Below are 25,451 nucleotides of genomic sequence, written 5' to 3'. Positions count from 1 at the left end.
AGTAGCTGGGATTACAGGCACGCACCACCATGCCCAGCTAATTTTTTGTATTTTTAGTAGAGATGGGGTTTCACCATGTTGACCAGGATGGTCTCGATCTCTTGACCTCGTGATCCACCCGCCTCGGCCTCCCAAAGTGCTGGGATTACAGGCTTGAGCCACCACGCCCGGCCCAAAGAACAACTTTTTAAGTTAATCCTAATAAGTCTTCTGAGTTTTTCCTTTGTATCACCTATAAATAAGGAGAAATTTGTCTCTTTCAGTTTGTATGATTTTAATTTTTTCTGTTGTCTTTCTTGTTTAGTCAAGATCCCTAGCACTATGTTGAATAATTGTGGTAATGTCATAGCTGGCATACTTGCCTTGCCCCATTAAGTATAATGTTTGCTGTTGGTATTGTTAAATAGTTGATATCAAGTTAAGGAAATTCCCTTCTAGTCTTATATTCAGAGTTTTTTTGTTTGGTTTTGTTTTTTTTTTTTTTTAAATGAGCTCACTGTGTCACCCAGACCAGAGTACAGTGCAGACATAGCTCACTGCAGCCTCCACCTCCTGGATTGAAGCAATCCTCTTACCTCAGTTTCCCAAGTAGCTGGGACCACAGGTGTGTGCCACCACACCTGGCTTATTTGTTTGTATTTTTTGTATAGATGGGGTCATGCCATGTTGCCCAGTTTGGTCTCAAACTCCTGGGCTCAAGCAGTCCTTCCACCTCAGCCTCCTAAAGTGCTGGGATTATAGTAGTGAGCCACCACACCTGACCTATATTGTTTTTATATTTAACTTATCACATGCTTTCATTGAATCTATTTAATAGAAAAGTTTTTTTTTTCATTCTTTAATGCAATGAATAATACTAATGGATTTTCTTTGAACCATCTGCATTTCTGTAATGAACCCTAGTTGATTTTGATATGTCTTTGCTTTTATATGCCATTGGATTCAGTTGGTCAATATTTCATTTAGGATATTGCATTTGTGAATCTTGGCCTGTAATTTTCTTTTCATGTACTTGCATTATCCAGTTACAATATCAAGGTTCTATTAACCTCATAAAATAAGTTGGGTATCTTTTCTTTTTTTTTCTAGAAAAACTTGTATAGGTAGATGTTATCTGCTCTTGAAAAAGTAAGATAGAACTTGGTAAAACTGTTAGAGGACTAGGGGTGGGTGACGAAAGTTTTGATTGCCATTCTAATATCTTTATTGATTTCTCTTTCTTTTTGTGTTTTGTTATGTTTCCAAAAGTTTATGAAACTTATAATAATCTTTTCAAAGAGCCAATAGTTTTGTCGATGATTGCTGTACTTGTGAACTATTTGACTGGTTTTTCCTTGATTGGGGTGATTTACTTTTTGACTCTTTTTCTAGATTCTTAATGTTTAGCTATGTATGTTTATTCAAAGCTAAAAATGTCTCCTTAAGTCCTTTTTAGCTATACCTTACAACTTTAGATGTACAGTGCTGTCATGTCTGATTGTAGGTATTTTGTAATTTCTCTATTTTGTTAACATAGGATTGTTTTTCTTTGTTTCCAGACGTGGAATTATTTTTTTAAATGATTTGATTCTTTTATTTTAAATGTTATTAAGAGATACATAGAGGATACACATAGTCTATGTGATGTTGATTCTTTCTGATTTTTTTGCATCCATTATTGCTATGAAAGCCTGTGCCAGCCTGGTTCCTTTTTAGGTAATCTTCTTTTTCTCCCTCAAAGCTTTTTAGTTTTCCTCATATTTGACATTTTAAATTTTGCTAAACTATATCTAGTAGATGTGAGGTTTTTTCTTATGTACCTTAATTTGTCATCTTACAACTGAGGACTTACATCTTAAATCAAATCCTTAGTTTTTATTTTTCTTTATGCATTTCCCCTCTATTTGTTTATTTCTATTTTCCTAGGATTTCTCTTAGATGACTGCTGACACTTACATAACAGTCCTCCATGTCACCTTTTTTCTTGGTGTCCATAGAGGACTGGTTCCAGAACCCTCCCTTGGATAGCAAAATCCACAGATGCTTGATTCCCTTATATAAAGTGGTATAGTATTTGCGTATAGCTTACACACATCTTCCTGTGTTCTTTAGATCATGTATAATGCCTAATACAATGTAGTGCTCTATAAATAGTTGTTATATTACATTGTTTAGGGAATAATGACAAGAACAAAAGTCTATATTCAGTATAGATACAACCATCCATTTCTAAACAATACCAAGATTATTTATGATACCTAATACATTTATGTGTTTGTAACACTGAATACAATGTAAATGCTGTGTAAATAGTTATGCTACGTTATTTAGGGGAATAATGAGAAAAAGTCTATATATATTCAAGATAGGTACAACTCTCCATTTTTTTTCCCAGTATTTTCAATGCCTGGTTGGTTGAATCCATGGATACGAAGTGTAATGTGTATCAGGATGAGGAGCTCAACCACTTGCTGTCCTGTTGCTGTCATTTCCCTGTAGTCTGTCCCTCAGAGAGCCTCACATACTTCACAGCCGCCATACTCTTCCTGAAACACCATCCTTATAAACATGCAGTCCATAGGATAAGGAGGGGATGTCCCAGGTTGACCAGCCTGCTGATGTTTCTTGCTATGAGCGCCATGTCCAGTGGTGCCCAGCAGGCATCCTGCGGTCTTCAGCTGTCACTGGAATAGCTGCTTTTGTGCCACAGAAAGTAACAGAGTGGCTCATGATTTTAGCATTGTAGAGGGTTGGAAGGAGAGTAAAGGATGCAGCTGGAAAGTTCTTCCTTTGTCTAACCCTATTGGTGCCACTTGGCCTACTATGCTCTGTGTATCTCTTCCATGCTAGTACTCTTTCATCTTCTGCTTCTCAGGAATTTCTCATCACTTTTGTGTTGGGTTCTGAGATTCAGCAACCTCCTTCTTATGGGGCATCTCCAGGGTTAAATTGGGAAGTAAGATGATTTGTGTCCTCTTGAATTTGACCCCAAGTGCCATGGTGTACTTTCATGCCTTTCGTTAGCCAGTAAATACTTGTAACCCAAAGTTAGGTTGATTTAGGTAGAAAATAAGTAAAATGATGTATTTTTTAACTAGAATAATCAGTTTAACCTTAGAGTTATTAACAACTTATTCTGGTTTTCTCATTGTCTGTCTGTTTGAAGAATGTATGTTATATAAAGAATTTATGCTCTTGAAGAATTAAATTTGACTCAGAATAGGCATTTGTATTTGTGAGTCTAAGATGATACACTAGAGGTCAGTTTTTAAAAGATGATTCTTTTTTTCTTGCCATTTAGAGTGAAGACGAAATCAGGACACTGAAACAGAAAAAAAGTAAGTGATAGTGTTAATGACTCAACTTCTGAATGCCTTTTAAAAAGGCCTTGACCTGGTAAGGACAAATAAATATGTTTTGTGTTGAAAACCTACCTTGAGAATGGATGTAAGAGTGTGCTCAGCTTTGTCCTGTGTTCTGGAATTATTTATGAGACTAAAGTCTTGGTTTAGCTTGTCTTTATTGATGCTGCTATGCCACACACTATGCCATGTGCAGGCCTCACAGAGGTGATGCCACTTCTTACTGTGGCAGGGGTGGCAGTCACACAGTGCTCCATTATAGGGAAGGAAGGGCAATGGTAGAGGCATGCACTGAATTTCTTTTCTGTCCACCCAGTTGTGGTGGGTAATAAGTTCTTGGTAAATGTTTAAGGAATAAACACTGGTGGGGCACATAGTGCCATTGGAGGTAGTGGTCACAACAGCCTTTCTGTAGGTGCTGATGCCCCAATTGTTTCACCAAAGTGAGGGCTAGAAGCTGTTTTTCTTCTTGTCAGTTATTAGTCACTCCTCCTCTGTTTCTTCCTCCTATTGCTGTTATTATTAACATAGCATTTTATTGAGTGCTTACTAATGCCAAATCTTTGTTCTAAGTGCTTAACTTGTATTAATTCATTTAATTCTCACAATAGCCCTGAGATAAGTACTGTTATTTCCCTCTTTATAGAAGAGGAGATACGGACTTGGGCAAAGAGAGGGAAAGGTACAGGGTGCTAGATTTGGGGAACTACACTCATTTTAGTGTTGTTAAAGTTTGTGATTACCCATTATGGTTAGAAAACGAACCTAGAAAGGACCCCGGAGGCCAGAGCTTGCAGACTTGTGGGCTGTTAGCAATAGGGAACCATTGAGGGTTTGGAAGTAGGTGATAACAGGGACCTGATTTTCATGTTACATACAGCGCTCTGTTGGATTAGAAAAGGTAACACTGGAGGCAGGAGGTCAGTTGGGCTGTCAGCTGACCAAATAAAAGTTGAAAGGCCTTGAATTAAGCAGTGGTAGAGAGAGTAAAGGGAATAGGTTCAAGGAACTTAAGAAATTTGTATACCTATGACTTGCTTATGAAAAGATACCTAAAAGAAGAGGGACTTGACTTTTTACTTTGTACTCTTTGCTCTTTAATGAACTACTTTTTGGGAAAAAAAAAAAAAAAGAGAGAGAGAATTAGTATTTGTAATTGGAAGTGGAAAAGTAATGGAGGAGGGTGGGGCAGGAGCCAGGCAGGCAGGAGTCCAGGATAACCTCTTTCTGGCTTGGGAAACCTACCTAGTATAGAATCACTGCCGTGTCATGTATGATCATTAGCAGTGCTACCTGATTTGAGGAGGGGTTAGGGAAGGATGCTTCCTGCATTTTGCGAAACCCTGATGAAGGTCTGAAGCATGGCTCACGCAGGCTCCAGTCAGACTAGATTTCCCTTTGTGCTTGGACAGCCTGCTTCCCTCTTCTACCTTAGTGCTTTTGCTAGAATAATTCTCACCAACTGAAATGCCCTCCTTGTTCATGTCCCCCTTATTTATCCTTGTCATCAAATGCAACTTCTGAGTTTTTGTTTCTCCCTGCTGCCCTCCATAATCTTATGTTCTAAGAACTAGGTTTTAACTGTGACTCTAGATTTGGATTCTTTTCCTGTAGACACCACTGACCTGTATGACTGTGGGCAGGACATTTACCGTATAGGGCTTCAGTTTTCCTATCCCTTATGAAGAGATTAGGCTAAAATTTGTGATAATCTAATACTAGCCCTAAGAATTACATTAATCACCTTTATGTTACACTGGTTTGTACAGTTGTCCCATCTCCCATATAAATGTGTGACATAATGGTTTGATAAAAACAGCATCGCATGGACCTTGGAGCCAGACACTTGGATTTCAACTTTACTTCCATTCTTCTAACTGTATCTGTGATCTTGGGCAAGTTTCTTAGTGTCCTCATTTGTCAAGTGGGGCTGATACCACCTGCCTGAAGAGAGAGTAATGTGATGCATATAAAATGCTAAGCACAGTACCTTAGTAATTAGTTGTGTCCCACTTTGTTTTTCTGAGGGCATGGACTGTCACTCATTACATATGTGGAGTGTCTTAAGTTTATTTTTAAAATTAGGCTGGATGTGGTATCTCATACCTTTAATCCTAGTACTTTGGAGCTGAGGTGGGAAGATCACTTGAGGCCAAGAGTTCAAGACTAGCCTGGGCAACATAGTGAGACTCCCCATTTCTTAAAAAAAAAAGAAAAGAAAAATCATTCCTATCTTATAACAGCATTTACATCTAGGATTAAAATATATCTGTTTACAGTGTTTGTCTCTCCCACTAGAATATCTCTTATTTTAATCTCTATCCTTGTTTATGGTCTAGTAAATGCGCTATGAATATTGAATGAATGAGTTTGTGTATGTATTTTAAATATTTAACCGAAGATGTAATATTTTTTGTTTGGTTTGGTTTTTTTATGAGCCTGTTTGTAAAATTAATTCTTTGTTTTCCAGTTGATGAAATTTCTGAACAGGAACAAAAACATAAAGAAACCAACAATAGCAATGCTCAGAATCCCAGTGAAGAGGCGGGTGAAGGGCAAGATGAGGACATTTTACCTCTAACCCTTGAAGAGAAGGAAAACAAAGAATACCTAAAATCTCTATTTGAAATCTTGATTCTTATGGGAAAGCAAAATATACCTCTGGATGGACATGAGGCTGATGAAATCCCAGAAGGTCTCTTTACTCCAGATAACTTTCAAGCACTGCTGGAGTGCCGGATAAATTCTGGTGAAGAGGTCCTGAGAAAACGCTTTGAGACAACAGCAGTTAACACATTGTTTTGTTCAAAAACACAGCAGAGGCAGATGCTAGAGATCTGTGAGAGCTGTATTCGAGAAGAAACTCTCAGGGAAGTGAGAGACTCACACTTCTTTTCCATTATCACTGATGATGTGGTGGACATAGCAGGGGAAGAACACCTACCTGTGCTGGTGAGGTTTGTTGATGAATCTCACAACCTAAGAGAGGAATTTGTAGGCTTCCTGCCTTATGAAGCTGATGCAGAAATTTTGGCTGTGAAATTTCACACTATGATAACTGAGAAATGGGGATTAAATATGGAGTATTGTCGTGGCCAGGCTTACATTGTGTCTAGTGGATTTTCTTCCAAAATGAAAGTTGTTGCTTCTAGACTTTTAGAGAAATATCCCCAGGCTATCTACACACTTTGCTCTTCCTGTGCCTTAAATATGTGGTTGGCAAAATCAGTACCTGTTATGGGAGTATCTGTTGCATTAGGAACGATTGAGGAAGTTTGTTCTTTTTTCCATAGATCACCACAACTGCTTTTAGAACTTGACAATGTAATTTCTGTTCTTTTTCAGAACAGTAAAGAAAGGGGTAAAGAACTGAAGGAAATCTGCCATTCTCAGTGGACAGGCAGGCATGATGCTTTTGAAATTTTAGTAGAACTCCTGCAAGCACTTGTTTTATGTTTAGATGGTATAAATAGTGACACAAATATTAGATGGAATAACTGTATAGCTGGCCGAGCATTTGTACTCTGCAGTGCAGTAACAGATTTTGATTTCATCGTTACTATTGTTGTTCTTAAAAACGTGCTATCTTTTACAAGAGCCTTTGGGAAAAATCTCCAGGGGCAAACCTCAGATGTCTTCTTTGCAGCTGGTAGCTTGACTGCAGTATTGCATTCACTTAATGAAGTGATGGAAAATATTGAAGTTTATCATGAATTTTGGTTTGAGGAAGCCACAAATTTGGCAACCAAGCTTGATATTCAAATGAAACTTCCTGGGAAATTCCGCAGAGCTCACCAGGGTAACTTGGAATCTCAGCTAACTTCTGAGAGTTACTATAAGGAAACCCTAAGTGTTCCAACAGTGGAGCACATTATTCAGGAACTTAAAGATATATTCTCAGAACAGCACCTGAAAGCTCTTAAATGCTTATCTCTGGTACCCTCAGTCATGGGACAACTCAAATTCAATACATCAGAGGAACACCATGCTGATATGTATAGAAGTGACTTACCCAATCCTGACACGCTCTCAGCTGAGCTTCACTGTTGGAGAATCAAATGGAAACACAGGGGGAAAGATATAGAGCTTCCATCCACTATCTATGAAGCCCTCCACCTGCCTGACATCAAGTTTTTTCCTAATGTGTATGCATTGCTAAAGGTCCTGTGTATTCTTCCTGTGATGAAGGTTGAAAATGAACGGTATGAAAATGGACGAAAACGTCTTAAAGCATATTTGAGGAACACTTTGACAGACCAAAGGTCGAGTAACTTGGCTTTGCTTAACATAAATTTTGATATAAAACACGACCTGGATTTAATGGTGGACACATATATTAAACTCTATACGAATAAGTCAGAGCTTCCCACAGAGAATTCAGAAACCATGGAAAATACCTAAGAGACTTTTAAAAATAGATTTTCTTATATTTTATATTTGGAAGAAAAGCTGTAAGGTGTATGTAGGCCACTTAATCACTAAATATCTTTGCCTATAGGACTTCATTGAATACATTAGCCATTGATAATCTACCTGTTTAAATGGCCCCTATTTGAACTCTCCTGCTTTGAAGGCCTCTCGGTTCTTCCAGAAGAGAACGCTGAAAGTGCCATGTTTCCTTCTGTGTGATCTCTGCTGGTGGCACTCTGGAATTGTTTTAGTTAAGTCATTTTAGACATAGCATTTATTATCACTGTGGATCTCTACTCGTTGGGTGTTATGAATTCTTTGAAGAAATATATTTTGAAGAAGTGTGGGAGGAAGAAATACATTTTATAAAATGTTACAGTGAAGCCCACAGTTGACCTTTGACTAATAGGAGTTTTAGGTATGTTAAAAATCTGTACTGGACAGTTATAAGAAATTACCAGAGAAAAGCTTGTCAGCTCGCCAAAAAAGGATTTCAGTGTAGATTCTGTCTTTCTGAAACGAACTTAAGGAACAAATGACAGTAAAAGTTTGAATGGAGGAGCCTGCCATTGTTCCACATCTCATTGTTGGCTGTTTACATTCCTTTGTCGAGCCTACATCTTCCTAAGCTTTTTAGCAGGTATATGTTAACACTTCTGTTTCCTGGTTAAGACAGAATCAGAGGCCATGATTTGTCTGGTTTTTTTTTTTTTTTTTTCCTGTCTTTTTCCATGACTCTTATCTACTGCCTCATCTTGATTTATAAGCAAAACCTGGAAAACCTACAAAAATAAGTGTTGTGGTTTATCTAGAAAAATATGGAAATATTGCTGTTATTTTTGGTGAAGAAAATCAATTTTGTATAGTTTATTTCAATCTAAATAAAATGTGAATTTTGTTTAAAGTTTAGGCACATTGTTTTTGGTGGGGTCAAAACATTCTTGTGTAAAATCTCTTAAAAAACATTTTATAGGCCGGGCGCGGTGGCTCACGCCTGTAATCCCAGCACTTTGGGAGGCCCAGGCGGGTGGATCACGAGGTCAAGAGATCGAGACCATCCTGGTCAACATGGTGAAACCCCGTCTCTACTAAAAATACAAAAATTAGCTGGGCATGGTGGCGCGTGCCTGTAATCCCAGCTACTCGGGAGGCTGAGGCAGGAGAATTGCCTGAACCCTGGAGGCGGAGGTTGTGGTGAGCCGAGATGGCGCCACTGCACTCCAGCCTGGGTAGCAAGAGTGAAACTCCGTCTCAAAAAAAAAAAAAAAAAACCAAAACATTTTATAAACAGCTTCATAATTCAAGGTGAGTCCTTTGCATGTGGTTTACTACTTGCGTTATAGAAAAAAAACAAAGTACTAAATGTAAGGTTCACCCAACTTGTTTTTTTTTTTTTTAATTATGTACTGTATGGTCCTAATATAAATTGTCAGTTTGTGTTATTGTTGCTGGCTAAAATGTAAATGAATGCAGAGGCGTTAATGAATTGTTTTATGTTGGGATTAAGTGTCCCTTGAGCTTCAGAAACCACAGTGGTATGTATTTGCTGCACTACTGAGTCTTAATGATAGCCCACAGTCCATTTTTTTGTCCTAGGAAAGCCCAGCATATGTGTCAAATCAGGACACATTATGCATGCAGCTTATCAAGAAGATAACAAGAGTTTATCTTGTAGCCAGGGCTCTAAGAGATGCCTCTGTCCTTGATAGAAAGAACTAATCAAATTCATGATGGCAGGATGACAATGAAGGCGACACAAAGCTGGTGTTTCAATACCTTCATCCTGTTCTTAGAGCAGTGGTGAGGTTGAGGGGGAAGAGTGGTGTGACCTTGGCAGATTACTTAACCTGGGTCTGTTTCCTCAACTATAAAATCTACCTTCGGGTTGTGCTATGAGGATTAGATAATTTATCATCAGCGACCTATTGCTGCTTAACATTACCCCCAAATTTAATGGCATAAAGAAACAATTTACCATTTCTCACAGTTCTGTGGGTTTGTTGAGTGGTTCTGCTAGTCTCATCTGGACTCTGCGTTCAGCTGGCAGGGTGGCTGGGGATTTGATGACTGGGCCTCTTCATGTGGTCTTTTATCTTGGGCTAAGTAATGATGGTCTCAGGAAAGCAAAGGCAGTGGCTTCAAAACTTGGACTCGGTAATTCAGAGCATCACTTTCACCACATTCTTTTGGTCAAAGCAAGTCATTTGGCCAGTCCAGATTCGAAGAATGAGGAAATAGACTCCTTTTATTGGGAGGAACTGTAAAATAATGGCCCCCTTTTCAGGCTGCCACAATAATGTATCCAAAAACATTCATGCAACAAGCATTAGTTAAGCTTTTGAGAAGCCCATCATTTGTTTTTATAATGTATATTCTCAATTTGGGAGTCTATTGAAAGCTTAAAAACCCTAATTTATTAAAAGATGTTTTCAACAAACTGATCTTTGATGGTAGATTGTATCAGTAGTAATCTCACTGATCAAACAGGTTGTCTTTTGAAGGATTGGATAATAGAAAGTGGTAGGTGTCATGACCATTTAGTCCACAAATATAAGTTGAAGTCTTACTGTGTGCCAGGCTTCTTAGCTCAGTGCTGACAATACCCAGTGTACTTTCTGACTCACCAAGCTTACCTCCTAGAGTTGGCCCACAGGACTCCAATTGTAAGTACTTATAACTACACATACACAAACTTCATAGATTTATTTAAATTAAAGGAAAGGAAAATAGAGTATCCACAAAAGCCTTGTACACTTTTTAAAAAATAAGGTCTGTATCATATCTAAATAGTTTGTAGTGTAATAGAAAAGACATTCAAGATTTAGCATATCTAATTAGAGCAGTGTTTGCTTTTGACATGTCTACTCTCATTTTTGGAAAAAAAAGGTTACACAGTTGAAGCCTGATGTAGGATGTGTGACCCGTGAAATAAGCAGGACCAAATGCTTTATGAATAATATGTAGTTTTCAGTTAGTTCTTAGAATAATTCCTTCGAGGTAAGTAGTAGTTGGTTGGGTTGAAAGAGCCTTCCTTTTGAGACCAGTTCCTCTGCAGTAACTTAGTTGGATCAGGTTTTTTTCTGTTTGATATTAGAAGCAGCCACTTTTAAGTGCTATTTTAAGCAAGTAGGTCATAAAACAGGAAAATTGTACTTGCAGTGTTTATTAATATATATTACTTTAGAACCTACAAAGCACTTTGATCTCATTCAAGTTCTCAGAAAAACTCAGGCAGGTATTAGCCCCTCTTTTTCAGTTGAGAAAGCATGCTCACAGAGATAAATTAATTGCCTCAGATTACATGGCAAGTAAGTGCCAGAGGCAGGTACTGCAGTCCAGTATTTCGATATTGAAATTGATTGTGAAAGCCACTTCATTCTTAAGGTTTGTAAAAGAAATATTTGCTTTAGGAATAGGTTCCTTTTATGTTCTTGCTTTATCCATTGCCAGCTTTCAGCACAGCGTCTCTAAAATACACTCATTATAGTCGACATGGGTTTCTTGCAAAGCAAAAAGAAAACGGAGCCTGAAACTTCTGAGACTTTACAAACTCTGTAGAAATGTTGCCACCTTTGTTTGGCTGCCAAGACACTACCACAAAGGACTAGATCCAGGTCCATTTATTTAATGAGAGTGGATGCAGCTGTCTTGCCATAATCAAATACTTTCTGTAGCCAGCTTTTTGTGGCCAGAAAAAGTAAAGTGATTTTTAGTACAGATTAGCATAAAAATACCTACGATCAGTTTCAGGAAACAATTACTAGCTTAGAAACAACAATAAGTGTGATCTATAGGTTGACTAAGTGGCAGTTAATTTCCTGACCTTTTTTAAATGCCCTTATTTCTCACCATGAATGCTATATAAATAGAGTACACTACCTGCCACTGTATCTAGTTTCATAAATTATTTGGACAGGGTGAACAACAGACTTCAAAACCATGTAGAGGTAGTAAATCTGCCCCTTTTTAATGAGTTTGAATTTACAGTAGTAGTTTCAACATCTGGAATTTTAAAGTCTTAATTCATTCCAAATGTTCCAAGAAGGGTATACTGTAAAGAGGATATTGTAATTGAGGGATCAAGAAAACTACTGTTGACTCAATCTGACGGCTTTCTACTTTTCTCCATATACATTAGTCACATACACCTCAAGAGGCTGACAGTTCAAAAAGAGAAGAGATGGACCCAAATATCCAGCCTAAATGAATAAATTTTAAAAGAGTTATAACAAGGGTGAGGTTTAAATGTTGGTAATTAGCATATCTAAGGATGCAGCCAGATGTGTTCTATGCTTCTTAGGGATATGAGGAAGTTTTTTCTGAATTATAAAACTGCTTAGTGTAGTCAAAACTTTTGACTTCTAAATTGTAATTTTGATTAATGCATCTTGTAATCCAAGATTCTGGTGTGAAGCCAGCACCTAGCATGAGACCAAGCATTCCTTTACTGCACACTTAACTGAGTTTCTACTGGATACTTGTTAGGTGTCAGTTTTCTCACGCCAAAACAGGGTTGTGGCAGCAGTAGTCATCATGGCCTACAGCAGCAGCTGCTGCTAACGGTACGGAGTATATGCCAGCTATGTGCAAAAGGACTTCACCTATACTGTCTCATTTACACTTTTCTACCTTACAAAGAAGGTACCATTACCCCCATTTTTTCAGGTGAAAACCTAAGACTCGGAGGGTCACACAGCTAGTGAGAGGTAAATCCAGAATCCCAACATGATATAAAGATTTGCAAATCTAATTTGTTGTCAATTGTATTTCTCATTCTAATTTTGGATATCATATTGAATACATGTTGTTCAGTCTGTTTGGCATTAGGCACAAAGCTGTCATGGATACAAACATAATTGACATAGAGCCCATGCCCTGGATACATAGGAGAAAAAGATTGAGCCCAGGCCCCCAGTGAGCTGAGTCACATGGGAGAGCCAAACATGCAAGCTGGAGTCTGCCAGGATCAGAACTAAAGGTGGGATAACCCTGTAATTGACAGTCCTAACCAAAGCACTTCCAAGCATGTAAGGGGGCATTATTAATAGTCATTCCAGACAACAGATAAAATAGACTGTCTAGAGCGCACCAGGACTTTTGTTCACCATAGCTAGAGGTAAACTCAGTGTGAGGGGAGTACAGAGGATAGTGCCTTGACTGACCAGAGGCGATGCCCTGGATCAACATTGCAGGATGTGCGGTGTGTTGTCACCCTCACTGTACTCTCTCAATGTCAGTTCCCCTGGGGCTTCCTCATCCCTGAAATCTGGGTCAGGGGTCCCTTACTTCCCCTGTACTTCCGGTTTTCCTGTTTTCAGTACTTTCTATCTGCCACTGGATGTAAGCTGTATGAGAATCTGTGTGGCTCTGGCTCTGAGATGTCTCCCAGTTTGCAGTTCAGAGTAGTAGACAGCATTGAATATAGGAGGTCAAAGAGCTAGGCAACAGCCTTTGCAGAAACCTATAAAAACAGCTATATTTGTTTCCCCATATATTACCTCATTAAATTAATGAGTGATGATGGTATATAAAACTAAGCCAATTTCACCACCATCATTGCCAATATAGGTCCAGTTGAAATACATTTGAAGCCACTGAGAAATTGGCATTTGCTAATAGTAGTTGGACCTTTGAAAATGGTGTGTACTGTGCAACGTCATGACCCCAAATGTTAAATTAGTCTCTCACTTCCTTCTCAGTGAAAATGTGGTTTTTAGTGTTAGAAGTATACCCATATAATGTGTGATTCATTCTCCCTCCCCTAAAAAAAAAAATAACATATTTAGTAATCCATTTCAGGTTTTTAAGGTACCTGATACATAAGTAATGCTTCTTCCTCACACCAGTATTACACATGTGGAACTGTATATTCTTCATGGTGGTAGAGCTTTAGAGCTGGAAGGAATCATGGAAACTTTGTAGACAACTCATTTGACAGAGGACCTGAGAGGATGGCTTGCTCAGGATCACTGCTTGGTGATGGTAGAGGCCGGGGGTGAGCAGAAGTGTCCTCATTCAATGCTGTGCTCTGTCACACCACACAGACGTAACTCAAGATGGAAAACCTGAAAGAATCATTTCTTGGCAGGTGAGCAGTGTCTGCCCTTTAAACTGTTATTAGTGTAAATGGTAATCCTGTAAGTATGTCAGCTTTATAGGAGAGAGATTTATTAAACAGACCCAGGGTCTGGGGTTCTTGGCACCTTTCTGTTTTGTGTTACCATAAAATTTGGTTTTAAAAATATTTGGTATTGCTTACATCTTTTTTGGCAAATTCCTATTCTTGGTTTGATTATTTTTCTTTACAAGAGTATACATGTGATTAGATTGTAGATTTGCAAAGCCTTTATTTCCTAAAAAATTAGATGTTGAAAACTTTATTTATAGTTGGGTCTTGTGGAATTTGGACTTCCTTTTGATAATAGAAGCTGCTATACATTGAGCACTTACTATGTACCAAGCATCATTTTAGGTACTTTGTGTCAGTCATTTGATATAGGTTCACAATAATCGGATGTTGCTATCCCCATTTTGTGGACCAGACAGCAGATGACTTGTCCAAGACCACTCAGTGGTGGAGTGGTATTCAGACCCTAACCAACTGATTCTGGTAGACTAGGCTTCCTCAAAGAGGAAATACCCACCTTTTTACACATGAGCTTGGAAAAATTAGAGGGAAAGTACACCAAAATACCAGTTTGTCTTCAGATGGTGGGATATGAGGAATTATAATTTTCCTTATTTGACATTTCAGTTTTTAAAATTTTCTCTTTATATATATATATATATGTACACACACATATTCACACACATATATATACATATACATATATAGCCATCTTGGAAAAGATTAGTAGCATTCTGAAATAGAAAGGTTAAGGATACTTACATGAAAACATTTTTCTTGCAGAGTATTTGTTACTACTTTTCCAGTTCCATTTAACACATGTCATGCCAGGTACTGTGCTAGGTGTTTTGGCTGCAAAGATGAGACATTGATCCTGTTGGCAAACTTAGGCTGCTAATTCTTCAAGGCCCAGCTCAAGTATCCTATCACCAGTGCACCCCTATGTCTTGCCCCCAGTTAGCTCTCACCCACTCTCCTGTTACCCACCTAGTCCAAACCATCATAATCTCTCACTTTATCGCTCCCTACAAGGTTATTTTCCACCCAAAAGGCAGAGTGATCGCGTGTACCTTTTTTTCTCAGACCCCCACACTTAGACCAGAATCTAGGCTCCTGACCATGATACTTTTTTTGTTGTTGTTGTTTTTTTTTTGAGATGAAGTTTCACTCTTGTTGCCCAACCTGTAGTGCAATGGCATGATCTCAGCTCACTACAACCTCTGCCTCCTGGGTTCAGGCGATTCTCCTGCCTCAGCCTCCCAAGTAGCTGGCATTACAGGCGCCAGGCTAATTTTTTATATTTTTAGTAGAAACGGGGTTTCACCATGTTAGGCTGGTCTCAAACTCCTGACCTCAGGTGATCTGCCCGCCTCAGCCGCCCAAAGTGCTGGAATTACAGGCATGAGCCAGTGCGCCCAGCCTGACCATGACTTCTTAAGGGCCTATGTGAGCTGGTCTATACCAACTTTTGGACCTTCTTTATTCGGCTCAGCTATTTGTGGTGGCCTTTTGGTTTCATCTATTCACAAAGCTCATTGAAAGAAGCCCATTCAAGGCCTTTACATTTGATGTGCCTTGAAAGCTGTTGACCACTTAACTCATAGCTTACTTTTTGTACCATTCAGGTCTTTGCTTAAATATCTCCACAGAGCAGCTTTCTCAGACTACCTTTTCAAACCTAGCCTACCCTTCCTGGAAATGATTTGTCTTCTCATACTAGTATATAAGTTCTACAAGGACTGGTACCTTGTCCTTATCCTTGCATCCCCAATATGTAAAACAGGACCTGGCATGTAGTAGTTGCTTTATACTTGTTGAACAAATAATGTGTTCTAGAGCCAATGGGAAATTCAGAGTGGCTAGAGTATTGGAGGAGAGGAAAGCAACCAAAGTGAGGTCAGAAAGTTATTTAGGGGCCAATCCATGAAAACCTAGGAAGCCCTGCTTAGGAGTCGGATCTGCTCATCTGACCTGGTTATAGAAACAGTGCCCTTCACACATGAGATGCATGTGGCAGAGTATAGCCTACAGTTTCTGGGCATGTTTAGAAAGAAGAGGCCTGGTGTGGTGGCTCATACCTGTAATCCCAGCACTTTGGGAGGCTGAGGTGGGTGGATCACCTGAGGTCAGGAGTTTGAGACCAGCCTGGCCAACATGGTAAAACCTCGTCTCTACTAAAAATAGAAAAATTAGCTGGGCATGGTGGCGTGCACCTGTAATCCCAGCTACTCAAGAGGCTGAGGCAGGGGAATTGCTTGAACCCAAAAGGTGGAGATTGCAGTGAGCCAAGATCGTGCCACTGCACTCTAGCCTGGGAGACAAGAGTAAAACTCTCTCTCTCAAAAAAAAAAAGCAAACCTCAGATTGGCCACTGTTAATCATAATAACATCTGTGATTTGTATAGTCTTTCTTCCAATGTGTTCCAAGTCTTGAGACATGATCCTTTTGGTCCCCCAGACCCCTGCCACAATAACAACCTTGGCATGCGACTCACTACCCTTTGCTGCCATGTAATACCCTCCTGTTTATCACCTGTCTTACCCCTTCCTTTCCAAATGAAATAATTTCTGCCTTATTTTTTTTTCTCTTCCTTCCCTTCTCAAACCACAACCCATATAATTTTCATTGCCTTCTTTAGAACCTGCTTGTGTCTCAGCGCCCGCCTTTTTATAGAGAAGGGGAGCTGACCTGAAACAGTATGGATGAAGAGATGTGCATTTTTAAATCACCCTCGATACCTAGTGGTATCTTCCTCTGGACTGCAATTCCTTTTCCAGCTTACAGCCTCCTTGAAAGATAGATGACTAAATGCAAAGGGGCTTTAAAAATTTTTTTAAAAAATATTTGTGCCTTAAAATCATTAGCAATCTTAGTGCTCATTTGAAGTTAAATTCCCTACCCACAGCATGAGATTTATCCATGTGCTTAAATAATAGAATTAAAGGATTGATTCTGCTGTGCTTGATATAATGATGCTTACACTTAGGAAGGAATATAATATTGTGTGCCTCATGTGTGCCAGGCACTGTGGACCCACAATTTGATGAGGCTGATGTATTATTCCCATGAGAGAACTGAATTTCAGGATCATTTGCCTGAGGTCCATGTCTGCCCAAAGCCAGAGGTGGTGCTCTTTGCACTGCACCACACAGCCAGTCTCAATCCCACAGCACTCAAAGGTGCATCAAGAGTCTGCACAGACATCTTGTCATTTCAGTCCTCATAACACCCTGTAAGATGGCAGTGTCATCCCCAAGTGGCTTGCCAAAATGCGGCACTGCTGGGATGGACTTTGTGTCTCTTTTCCTCCAGCTTTGTGACTTTGGTTTGTTTGTTTGTTTGTTTCTTGTTTTTGAGACAGAGTCTCACTCTGTTACCCAGGCTGGAGTGCAGTGGTATGATCACGGCTTACTACAGCTTCCACCTCCTGAGCTCAAATGACCATCCCACCTCAGCCTCTCTAGTAGCTGGGACAAAAGATGTACACCATTATGCTCTGCTAATTTTTGTATTTTTTGTAGAGATGAGGTTTTGCCATGTTGCCCAGGCTGGTCTTGAACTCCTGAGCTCAAGGTATCCACCTCACTTGGTCTCCCTAAGTGCTGGGATTACAGACATGAGATACCGTGCCTGGCGAGCTCTGTGGCTTTCTGATTCGGAGTCTGGAGCACAGGGTCCTGTGCATGTCACTGTGCTGGATAGAGGGATTTAAATCTGGCTCTTGAAGAGTTAGAGCATTGGTGGGAGATGCTGGAGGAGCCACAGCCCCTGTGATGTCAATAAGAGCAGAGATGTGGGCCTAGAAGAGGCTGCTGTCCCTTTCCTGCTGGAGGAAGTGGAGACAAGTGTGGCTGGGACATGGAAGCATCAGAGTGAGAAAAGGGTCAGAGTTGGACAAAACAGCAGCAAGGAACTGGAGAAAGTAGGAGTTGGGTGTGGGGAAACCCCATCTAAATGCTGTCACTTTGAAGTGATGGGGCCTTGGGCAGACCACTTCACCTCGCTGAGCTCATATATTACAGTTCTTATTGCAGAGTCTATTGGCAAACCTCAGCACACCCTGGAATGCTACTTTCTCCAAGGAAAGGTCTGGGTAACCCGGCTACTCACCAGCTGATTGTGGTTAACTATCCCACAACAAGCATGAAGTATTGGTGTGAAGAACCCAGAGAGTCACTTATCTTCCCACCCTTCCACTGACCTTGAGAGAGATGTTGAGCAAGTTGCTACCCTTCTCTAAGCCTGTCTCCTCATCTGTAAAGCAAGGATGCTAAAATATCCCATGATGAAGGAGAAAGCATTTAATCAGCTGTATACAATATTGTTACTTGAATGCTCTGGCAGAAAAAAGCTTCTAGATGAAATTAGAAAAGGGTGAGGTACATGCTAAGGGACCTGGAAAGGCTTCTTGGAGGAGTGTGGTGTGAACTAGGTCACAAAGGCTGGATAGGTCAGCAGGTAAGTTTGCAGAACTGGTGTGGATGGCTAGGGTGGAGTCCAGGTATCCTATCAGAACAGGGGCCACTGCTGTCTCTCCTTCCATCTGGCCCCATTAGCATCCTCCACTCTCACAGCTCAAGTCTGTGAGTCTCAATTCTAAGAGGCTACTGGTGGAGACACATTTTTAATTACATAATAGCTTTTAGAAGGAAAAAAGATTTCTACTATAAACATACACTAGTTTTATGTTGCATCTCAATTTCAAAATCACTGAACTGTGGAAATGTATCTTAGAACTGAAAAAAAAAAGTTATGTCACTTCATGTGAAGCAATGCAACTACTGAAAAAAGTCATGTAGACTTTGGAACCAATGTTCAAGTTTCTGTTCTGCCACATACTAGCTTTGTTATTCTGGGCAAGTCACTTGATTTCTCTAGGTATCAATGCATTTTTAAAATGGTCTAAGTTGTCTGGGCGTAGAAGGTGAGCAGTTAAGGTTGTTTGAGTTTGAATGTCGATGCGTCTTGTGAAGAGGTCTCCAGGAACATATTTTGTCAAATTATGGGTTGCCATTGAATAACTGTATGTCATTTTTTTATGTTGCTCAGGTTGGCCTCGAACGCGTATCCTTGCCTACTCATGTGCCAGGACACTGGCCTGAGCCACAGCGGCCCCCTGTGTTGTCATTTTTAGAATAGCAAAACACAGAGAAATGGTTCTCAACTGGGGGCTATTTTGCCCCACCCCCACCTCTACCCCCAGTGTTATTTGGCAATATCTGGAGGCATTTTTGATTGTCACAACCATGGCGCAAGGAATTGGTACTGGCAAGGAATTGGTACTGGCAAGGAATTGGTACTGGCACCTCACAAGTGAGTAGAGGCCAGGGATGCTGCTGAATGTGTTTCACAGACAGCTCCACAACAAAGGATCATCTGGCCCAAAATTCCCATTAAGGTCAGGAAACCCTAACATCGAGGTGTAGAACATAGATTGTGGAGCCTAACTGCCATGATTTGATGCCTAGTTCTGTCATCTCTAGCTGTGTGTCCTTGCGTCAGTTGCTTCACTTCTGTCCTTTAGTGTCTTCATCTGAGAAAGGAATAATAACTGTGTCTGCCACATACAATGGCTGGGTGGATTACTAGGACCTACTGCAGGTGGAGCATTTCAAGCAGAGATGGGCATCAGGAGGCACTCAGTGTCCACTCTTATTTCAAGTACTCGATGAGCACTAGACTTGGAGAAACTACCAAGACTTTAGATAAGCTACTTAACTCCGGGAGCCAAAGTTTCTCTAGCTGTGAAAAAACAAAAACAGCAACAATGAAAAACACGTTTCGGGATCAAATGAAATCAAGAATATGATAGCACTATGAAAACAGTGGAAAATCTTACAGATAAACTTGTATCATTATTATTGTCTCAAACTCTGTCCAGTAAGAGAATGTTCTGGGGTAAAGCAATAAACTCTCCCAGGCCAGGCTGTAACTCAGCAGAAGGGACAGCCAGAGAGAGGAGGTGCTCAGAGCAGCACGTTGCAGGCCCAGTCCTTAAGTACATCCTCAGCTGTGAGTCCAGGAAGTCGCCTTTATTGCTCTGTTATGTTCAAACTGCGCCCCAGCTTCACATACCGCTTTTCCCAAAGGAGCACTTGGCAAACCAGTGTACACGCCTCCTCTGCAGACTCTAAACTCAGAAAAACAACAGCATAGATGGAAAGAGAGTGCCCTATAAGCCTTTGGCCAGGGATCTCTTTCTGCTCGACCTCTGTCTTTTCTGGCCCCAGTTTTCTGAGCTCTCAGATGAAGGAACTAGATTGCTGGCCTGAACTCCAAGGCCTGCTGGAGCCCTCACTCTAGCCAAACAGATTGGGGATTATTATTATCTTTAATTATTAGCAAACAATTATCTAGCAGGGATTGTGTCCATCAATTTACATAAAATTGTGTTGGCGGGTGCGGTGGCTCATGCCTATAATCCCAGCACTTTGGGAGGCTGAGGTGAGTGGATTGTTTGAGGCCAGGAGTTCGAGACCAGCCTGGCTAACAAAGCGGGACCTTGTCTCTTAAAAAAAAAAACTGTTTTAAGTTGTGTCTCGGAAGCACCTCATGAAACACTGGGTATTATGGCCATGTTGGTCATGATATCACTGAGGCTCAGAGATGCTGAGCAACTTGTCCAGAATGCATAGAGCTAGATCCACATCACTCTTAACCAACACACTGCAGTACCCCAAGCCAGAATGTGCAAAGATTTTGGCAAACACTAGGCACTTAATACTTGTTAATTGAGTTTAATGAATGAGTGCCAAGGGGAAATCATAAAGTGGTTTGTTCCTCATAGAGCTCTGTCCATCGCGTCTCTCACCATGTCATCTCCTCTCCTTGCCTTGGCTCCCAGCACCCACTCACTCTTGCCAAGAGCTCTGCAGCCTCTCAGCAGCAAGTAAAACTTCTTTAAGGGACCTTCAGTGACAACTGTAGAGAACATCCTCACTATTCTAGTTGGTGAGACTGCTCTGTGCCAAGCCCTGAGGGGGCTTGAGGACACAGACCTGAGTCATCCCGGACACATGATCTGAGGGAAGTTCGCATCTGTGGGAGGTGGGAGGCAGGGAGTGGGAGACTGATGAGAAAACCGGCTAGTTACAATATAGCATGATAAAAGCAATCGTTGAAGAGGAAAGGCTCAAGAAAGTCTTTCCTGGGGTGGGGGGTAGGGGTGGGGCAGAGGTGGGACAGTAAGGCGTCTTTTTAAATTTGCACACCTGTAGTAGACATGAACTGGGCCACAGCTGCCCACCCTCCCCCATCATCCCAAGTTACCCTACATTCAGTGTATTGACACCACATGATGGAAACTAAGGAACAGTCTCTGTCTAGCAGCTCAGAATCAGAACTGGAGAAAAGGAGGAAAGTAGCAGCTGCTAGGGACCTACTATATGCCAGGCACTTTAATCTGCTTTACTTTATAGGTAGCCAGTGAGATAGATATACCTATTGTAGAGTTAGAGGAAATGAGGTTCAAAGAGTTTAGGCAATTTGTTGATGGTTCCAGAGGAAATTGCTTATAAGGATAAGTAGGGGCCAGGCACAGTGGCTTACGCCTGTAATCCCAGCAGTTTAGGAGGCCGAGGCAGGAGGATCACGGGGTTAGGAAATCAAGACCAGCCTGGTAACATGGTGAAACCCTGTCTCTACTAAAAATATAAAAATTGGCTGGGTGTGATGGGGCACACCTGTAGTCCCAGCTACTCAGAAGGCCGAGGCAGGAGAATTGCTGGAACCTGGGAGGCGAAGGCTGCAGTGAGCCAAGATTGTACCACTGTACTCCAGCCTGGGGGTCAGGCCAGGTGTGGTGGCTCATGCCTGTGATCCCAGAACTTTGGGAGGCTGAGGTAGGCTGATCACTTGAGCCCAGCAGTTTGAGACCAGCCTGGGCAACATAGTGAGACCTTGTCTCCATTAAAATTTTTGAAAAAATTACCTGGACATGGTGGTGCACTCTTGTGGTCTCAGCTACCAGAAAGGTGAGGTGGGAGGATCACCTGATCCCAGGAGGTCCAGGTTGCAGTGAGCCATGCTTGTGCCACCACTCTCCAGCCTGGGTGATACTGAGACCTGTCTCAAAAAATAAAAAGGCCAGGTGCAGTGGCTCATACCTGTAATCCCAGCACTTTGGGAGGCCGAGGCAGGTGGATCACCTGAGGTTGGGAGTTCGAGACCAGCCTCACCCAACATGGAGAAAACCCATCTCTACTAAAAATACAAAATTAGCTGGGTGTGGTGATGCATACGTATAATCCCAGCTACTCAGGAGGCTGAGGCAGGAGAATCACTTGAACTTGGGAGGCGGAGGTTGCAGTGAGCCGAGATTGTGCCATAGCACTCCAGCTTGGGCAACAAGAGCGAAACTCCGTCTCAAAAAAAAATAAGTAAAATAAAAGAAAACTACTTCCTGGTGTGGTAGCACATGCCTATAGTCCCAGCTATTAGGGAGGCTGAGGCAGGAGGAGCACTTGAGTCTGGAGAGTCAAAGCTTCAGTTAGACATGATTGTGCCACTGCACTCCAGCCTGGGTGACAAAGTGAAACCCTGTCTCCAAAAAAAATTATATGTATATATACGTATGCATGTATATGTGTGTGTGTATGTGTATATATATAATGTGTCTGTGTTTACTTTTTTCTGTAGTTTTTTTTTTTTTTTTCACTTTGATAAAGAATATAGGCCAGGTGTGATGGCTCATGCCTGTAAACCCAGCACTTTGGGAGGCCAAGGTGGGTGAATCACTTGAGCCCAGAAGTGCAAGACAAGCCTGGGCAACATAGTGAGATCCTGTCTCTACAAAAAGTTTAAAAATTAGCCAGGTGTGATGGTGTGTGCCTGTAGTCTCAGCTGCTTGGGAGGCTGAGGTAGGAGGATCACCTGAGCCTGGGAGGTTGAGGCTGCAGTGAACTGTGATCACACCACTGCTCTCCAGTCTGACCGACAGAGTGAGGCCCTGTCTCCAAAAAAACAAAAAAGAATACAAACAAAAGTATTTTTCTTGTTGCTTTACAAAAACAAGGGGGAATTAGCATTTTGTCCATCTTGTGTCCAAATGTTTTCTCCATTTGTTATTTGACTTTTTTTTTTTTTTAATGTGGTAATCCTCACCTTATCAGTGAAGGGAAGACGGGTTCAGGTGCTGACAGCGAAGGGGATGGGGACCTGGGCCAGGGAGGCAGTACTTGTTTCTGGATCCCCTACCTTGTTCCCAGCCCTGGCCCAGGCATTGGGTCCAGCAGTGAGTGAGGCGGGTGGAGACTCCACCATCTTGGCAGTGATGGGTGAGTGGGGCAGTACTCAGCACAGGTGTTATAGGGACGCCTCCCCAGCTGGACCTGAGGAATGAAGAGGGACTACCCAGGGGTCCAGGCTGCAGGGGGAGGATTCTGAGCACAAGGCTAGACCTCGGAGAGACAGAGGTTTCTGAGTGCAGGTTCTTGGGGCCTAAGCTGTTCTGAGTGGTGATGAAGCACCTGGTATGACCACACATGAAAGGCAAGGACAGGAGTCCCAGGAGTCTCGTCTCTCTGAGGTGCACAGAAAGCTGCCCTGTGAGGGGCTGGAGAGTTTCACCTGTTTGTATGGAGGAAGGATGTACCTCTCGGGGCTGAAGCTACCCTGTCAGCAGAAACTTAGACTCAGGTCTCAGGGGTTAGAATTGGCCTGGGGCAGAGGTGAAACATTGCTCCGCTCCAGGAACAGCAAAGTGGTAAGGACAAGACGGGCCTCTCCTGGAACGAAGACCTCTCCCTGCCCTTCCACAGCCCTAGCCTTCACTTCAGTTCCACCTCTCCAGAGAATCAAAGGGAAAGACAACTACACCTGCAAAGCCCAAGCAGTTGGCTCCTTGGGAGGGGAGGAGGGGGCTGGAGGGAGATGTGGCTGGAGAGTGAGACCAGGCCCTCAGGCCTTGAACACCAGCAGCCTGGGGACTGCTCTCCTGCTTGGATCCCCACCCCTAGGGCTCCCTGCAGGCAATGACAAGGATGAGGAGGGAGCCAGGGGGAGAGCCAAGAGCTCACAAAGGTTCTGCTGTGCTTGGCCAGAGCCTCTTCCAGAGCCAGCTTGCTTGCTTGCTTGGAGGAAAGGATCTGATTTTAAAAGGTGGTGGCCCTGGGGCTCAGGGCCAGGCCTGCTGGCTGCCATCCCACACAGCAGCCCCACTCCAAGCTCTCCATCCTGGGGCCTCCTCATTTCTTTTTACTTTGGTGTTCCCACTTAGACCCAAATAGGACTCCCCAGCTTTGAGTGGAGGACTTAGGAAGCAGCAGGAGCCAGTGCTCACACTTGGGGCCCTAGGTCAGTGGGGGACCTGCAGGACCAGCCTGGTGGGCACTTCACGGAGAAGGAGGTATGTAGAGGTGGCCCTTCACTGAGCACCTGCTGTATGCTGCACATCGGGCAGAGCATATTATTTATGGGGTTCCCTTCTCATGCTTTAAGCAATGGTAGGTATTATTGTCTTCATTTTACAGACAAGAAAAGAGGGTCCTAGAAAGGCTAAGGGAATCACTCAGGGTTACAGAGTGAGTCAGTGGTAGGGCTAGAATTCTAACTCACCTTGGCCCCACGTGTTAATCTAATCTGTGCTTAACCCCTACCCTGCTTTGTACAGGACATAACCCTGTCTTGCATGTGTCTGGCACAGAGTGAAGGTCCCATCATGTTGACTTTATCATGCACTTTCTCAGCTGGAGCTGTGCGCCCCACAGCAACACTTCAGGATCAGTAATGCTTCTCTCACTTTCATGATGTGGAGGCTCAAGCTTAAAAAAGTTGAGCAACTTGCCCAATGTCACACAGCTAGTCGCAGAGGGTCAAGGAAGTCTGGGAAGTTCAAAGAAAGGTGGGGTAGAGTGGGCTTGCCCAATGAATGACAGGAGTGCTTAAGGAACTGAAAGCTGGGAGAGTCTGTGGAAGCTGCAGCTCTACTGGCAAGCATGGGGTAGTGACCCAGGCCCTGGGGCAGGGTGGGGCGGGGTGTGGGGGACTCTCACCCAGCAGAGCAGCAGCCGCTAGACACCTGGTCCCCACTGATACTTGGAAACACCAGCAAGAAGGGCCCTTCACCGGGCATGTTTCTCTCGTCAGATGAGGGCAGCTAAATGAGGTCTTTGATTTTATTGTTCAGCAATGGCATCTTTCTTTAAAATAGTCTTGGCCAGGCACGGTGGCTCACAACTATAATCTCAACACTTTGGGAGGCTGAGGCTGGTGGATCACCTGAGGTCAGGAGTTTGACACCAGCCTGATCAATGTGGTGAAACCCCATCTCTACTAAAAATACAAAAATTAGCTGAGCATAGTGGCAGGGGTCTGTAATCCCAGCTACTTGAGAGGCTTAGGCAGGAGAATCACTTGAACCTGGGAGGTGGAGGTTGCAGTGAGCCGAGACCATGCCATTGTACTCCAGCCTGGGCGACAGAGTGAGATTCTGTTCTCAAAAATAAATAAATAATATAATAAAATAGTCTTGGCCGGGTGTGGTGGCTCACAGCTGTAATCCCAGCACATTGGGAGGCTGAGGTGGGTGAACCACCTGAGGTCAGGAGTTCAAGACCAGCCTGGCCAAGATGGT

At 42.1% G+C, this 25,451-nt stretch overlaps 1 protein-coding gene across 3 annotated transcripts in view; it reads left to right on the top strand.

Annotated features, from left to right (window-relative positions):
- THAP12 (THAP domain containing 12) overlaps nt 1–8,655 on the top strand; it is a 21,223-nt gene extending 12,568 nt beyond the window's left edge. For 2 of the 3 annotated variants that reach the window (XM_032259116.1, XM_032259117.1), the window contains exons 3-4: nt 3,281–3,317; nt 5,812–8,655. In XM_032259116.1, the coding sequence (XP_032115007.1) occupies nt 5,982–7,742 (1,761 nt within the window). In that variant the 5' untranslated portion in view covers nt 3,281–3,317; nt 5,812–5,981 and the 3' untranslated portion in view covers nt 7,743–8,655. Of the gene's footprint in view, nt 1–3,280; nt 3,318–3,356; nt 3,376–5,811 lie in introns of those variants that run through there. The other variant, XM_032259118.1, reaches the window with a different exon arrangement.
- Nucleotides 8,656–25,451: the final 16,796 nt, after the last annotated feature.

This window comes from Sapajus apella, unplaced genomic scaffold, assembly GCF_009761245.1.
Source record: "Sapajus apella isolate SASKATOON/1434 unplaced genomic scaffold, GSC_monkey_1.0 scaffold106, whole genome shotgun sequence".
Lineage (NCBI taxonomy): Eukaryota > Metazoa > Chordata > Mammalia > Primates > Cebidae > Sapajus > Sapajus apella.
The sequence above is the reverse complement of the archived record's forward strand: the minus strand, read 5'-3'. Positions and strand labels throughout refer to the sequence as shown.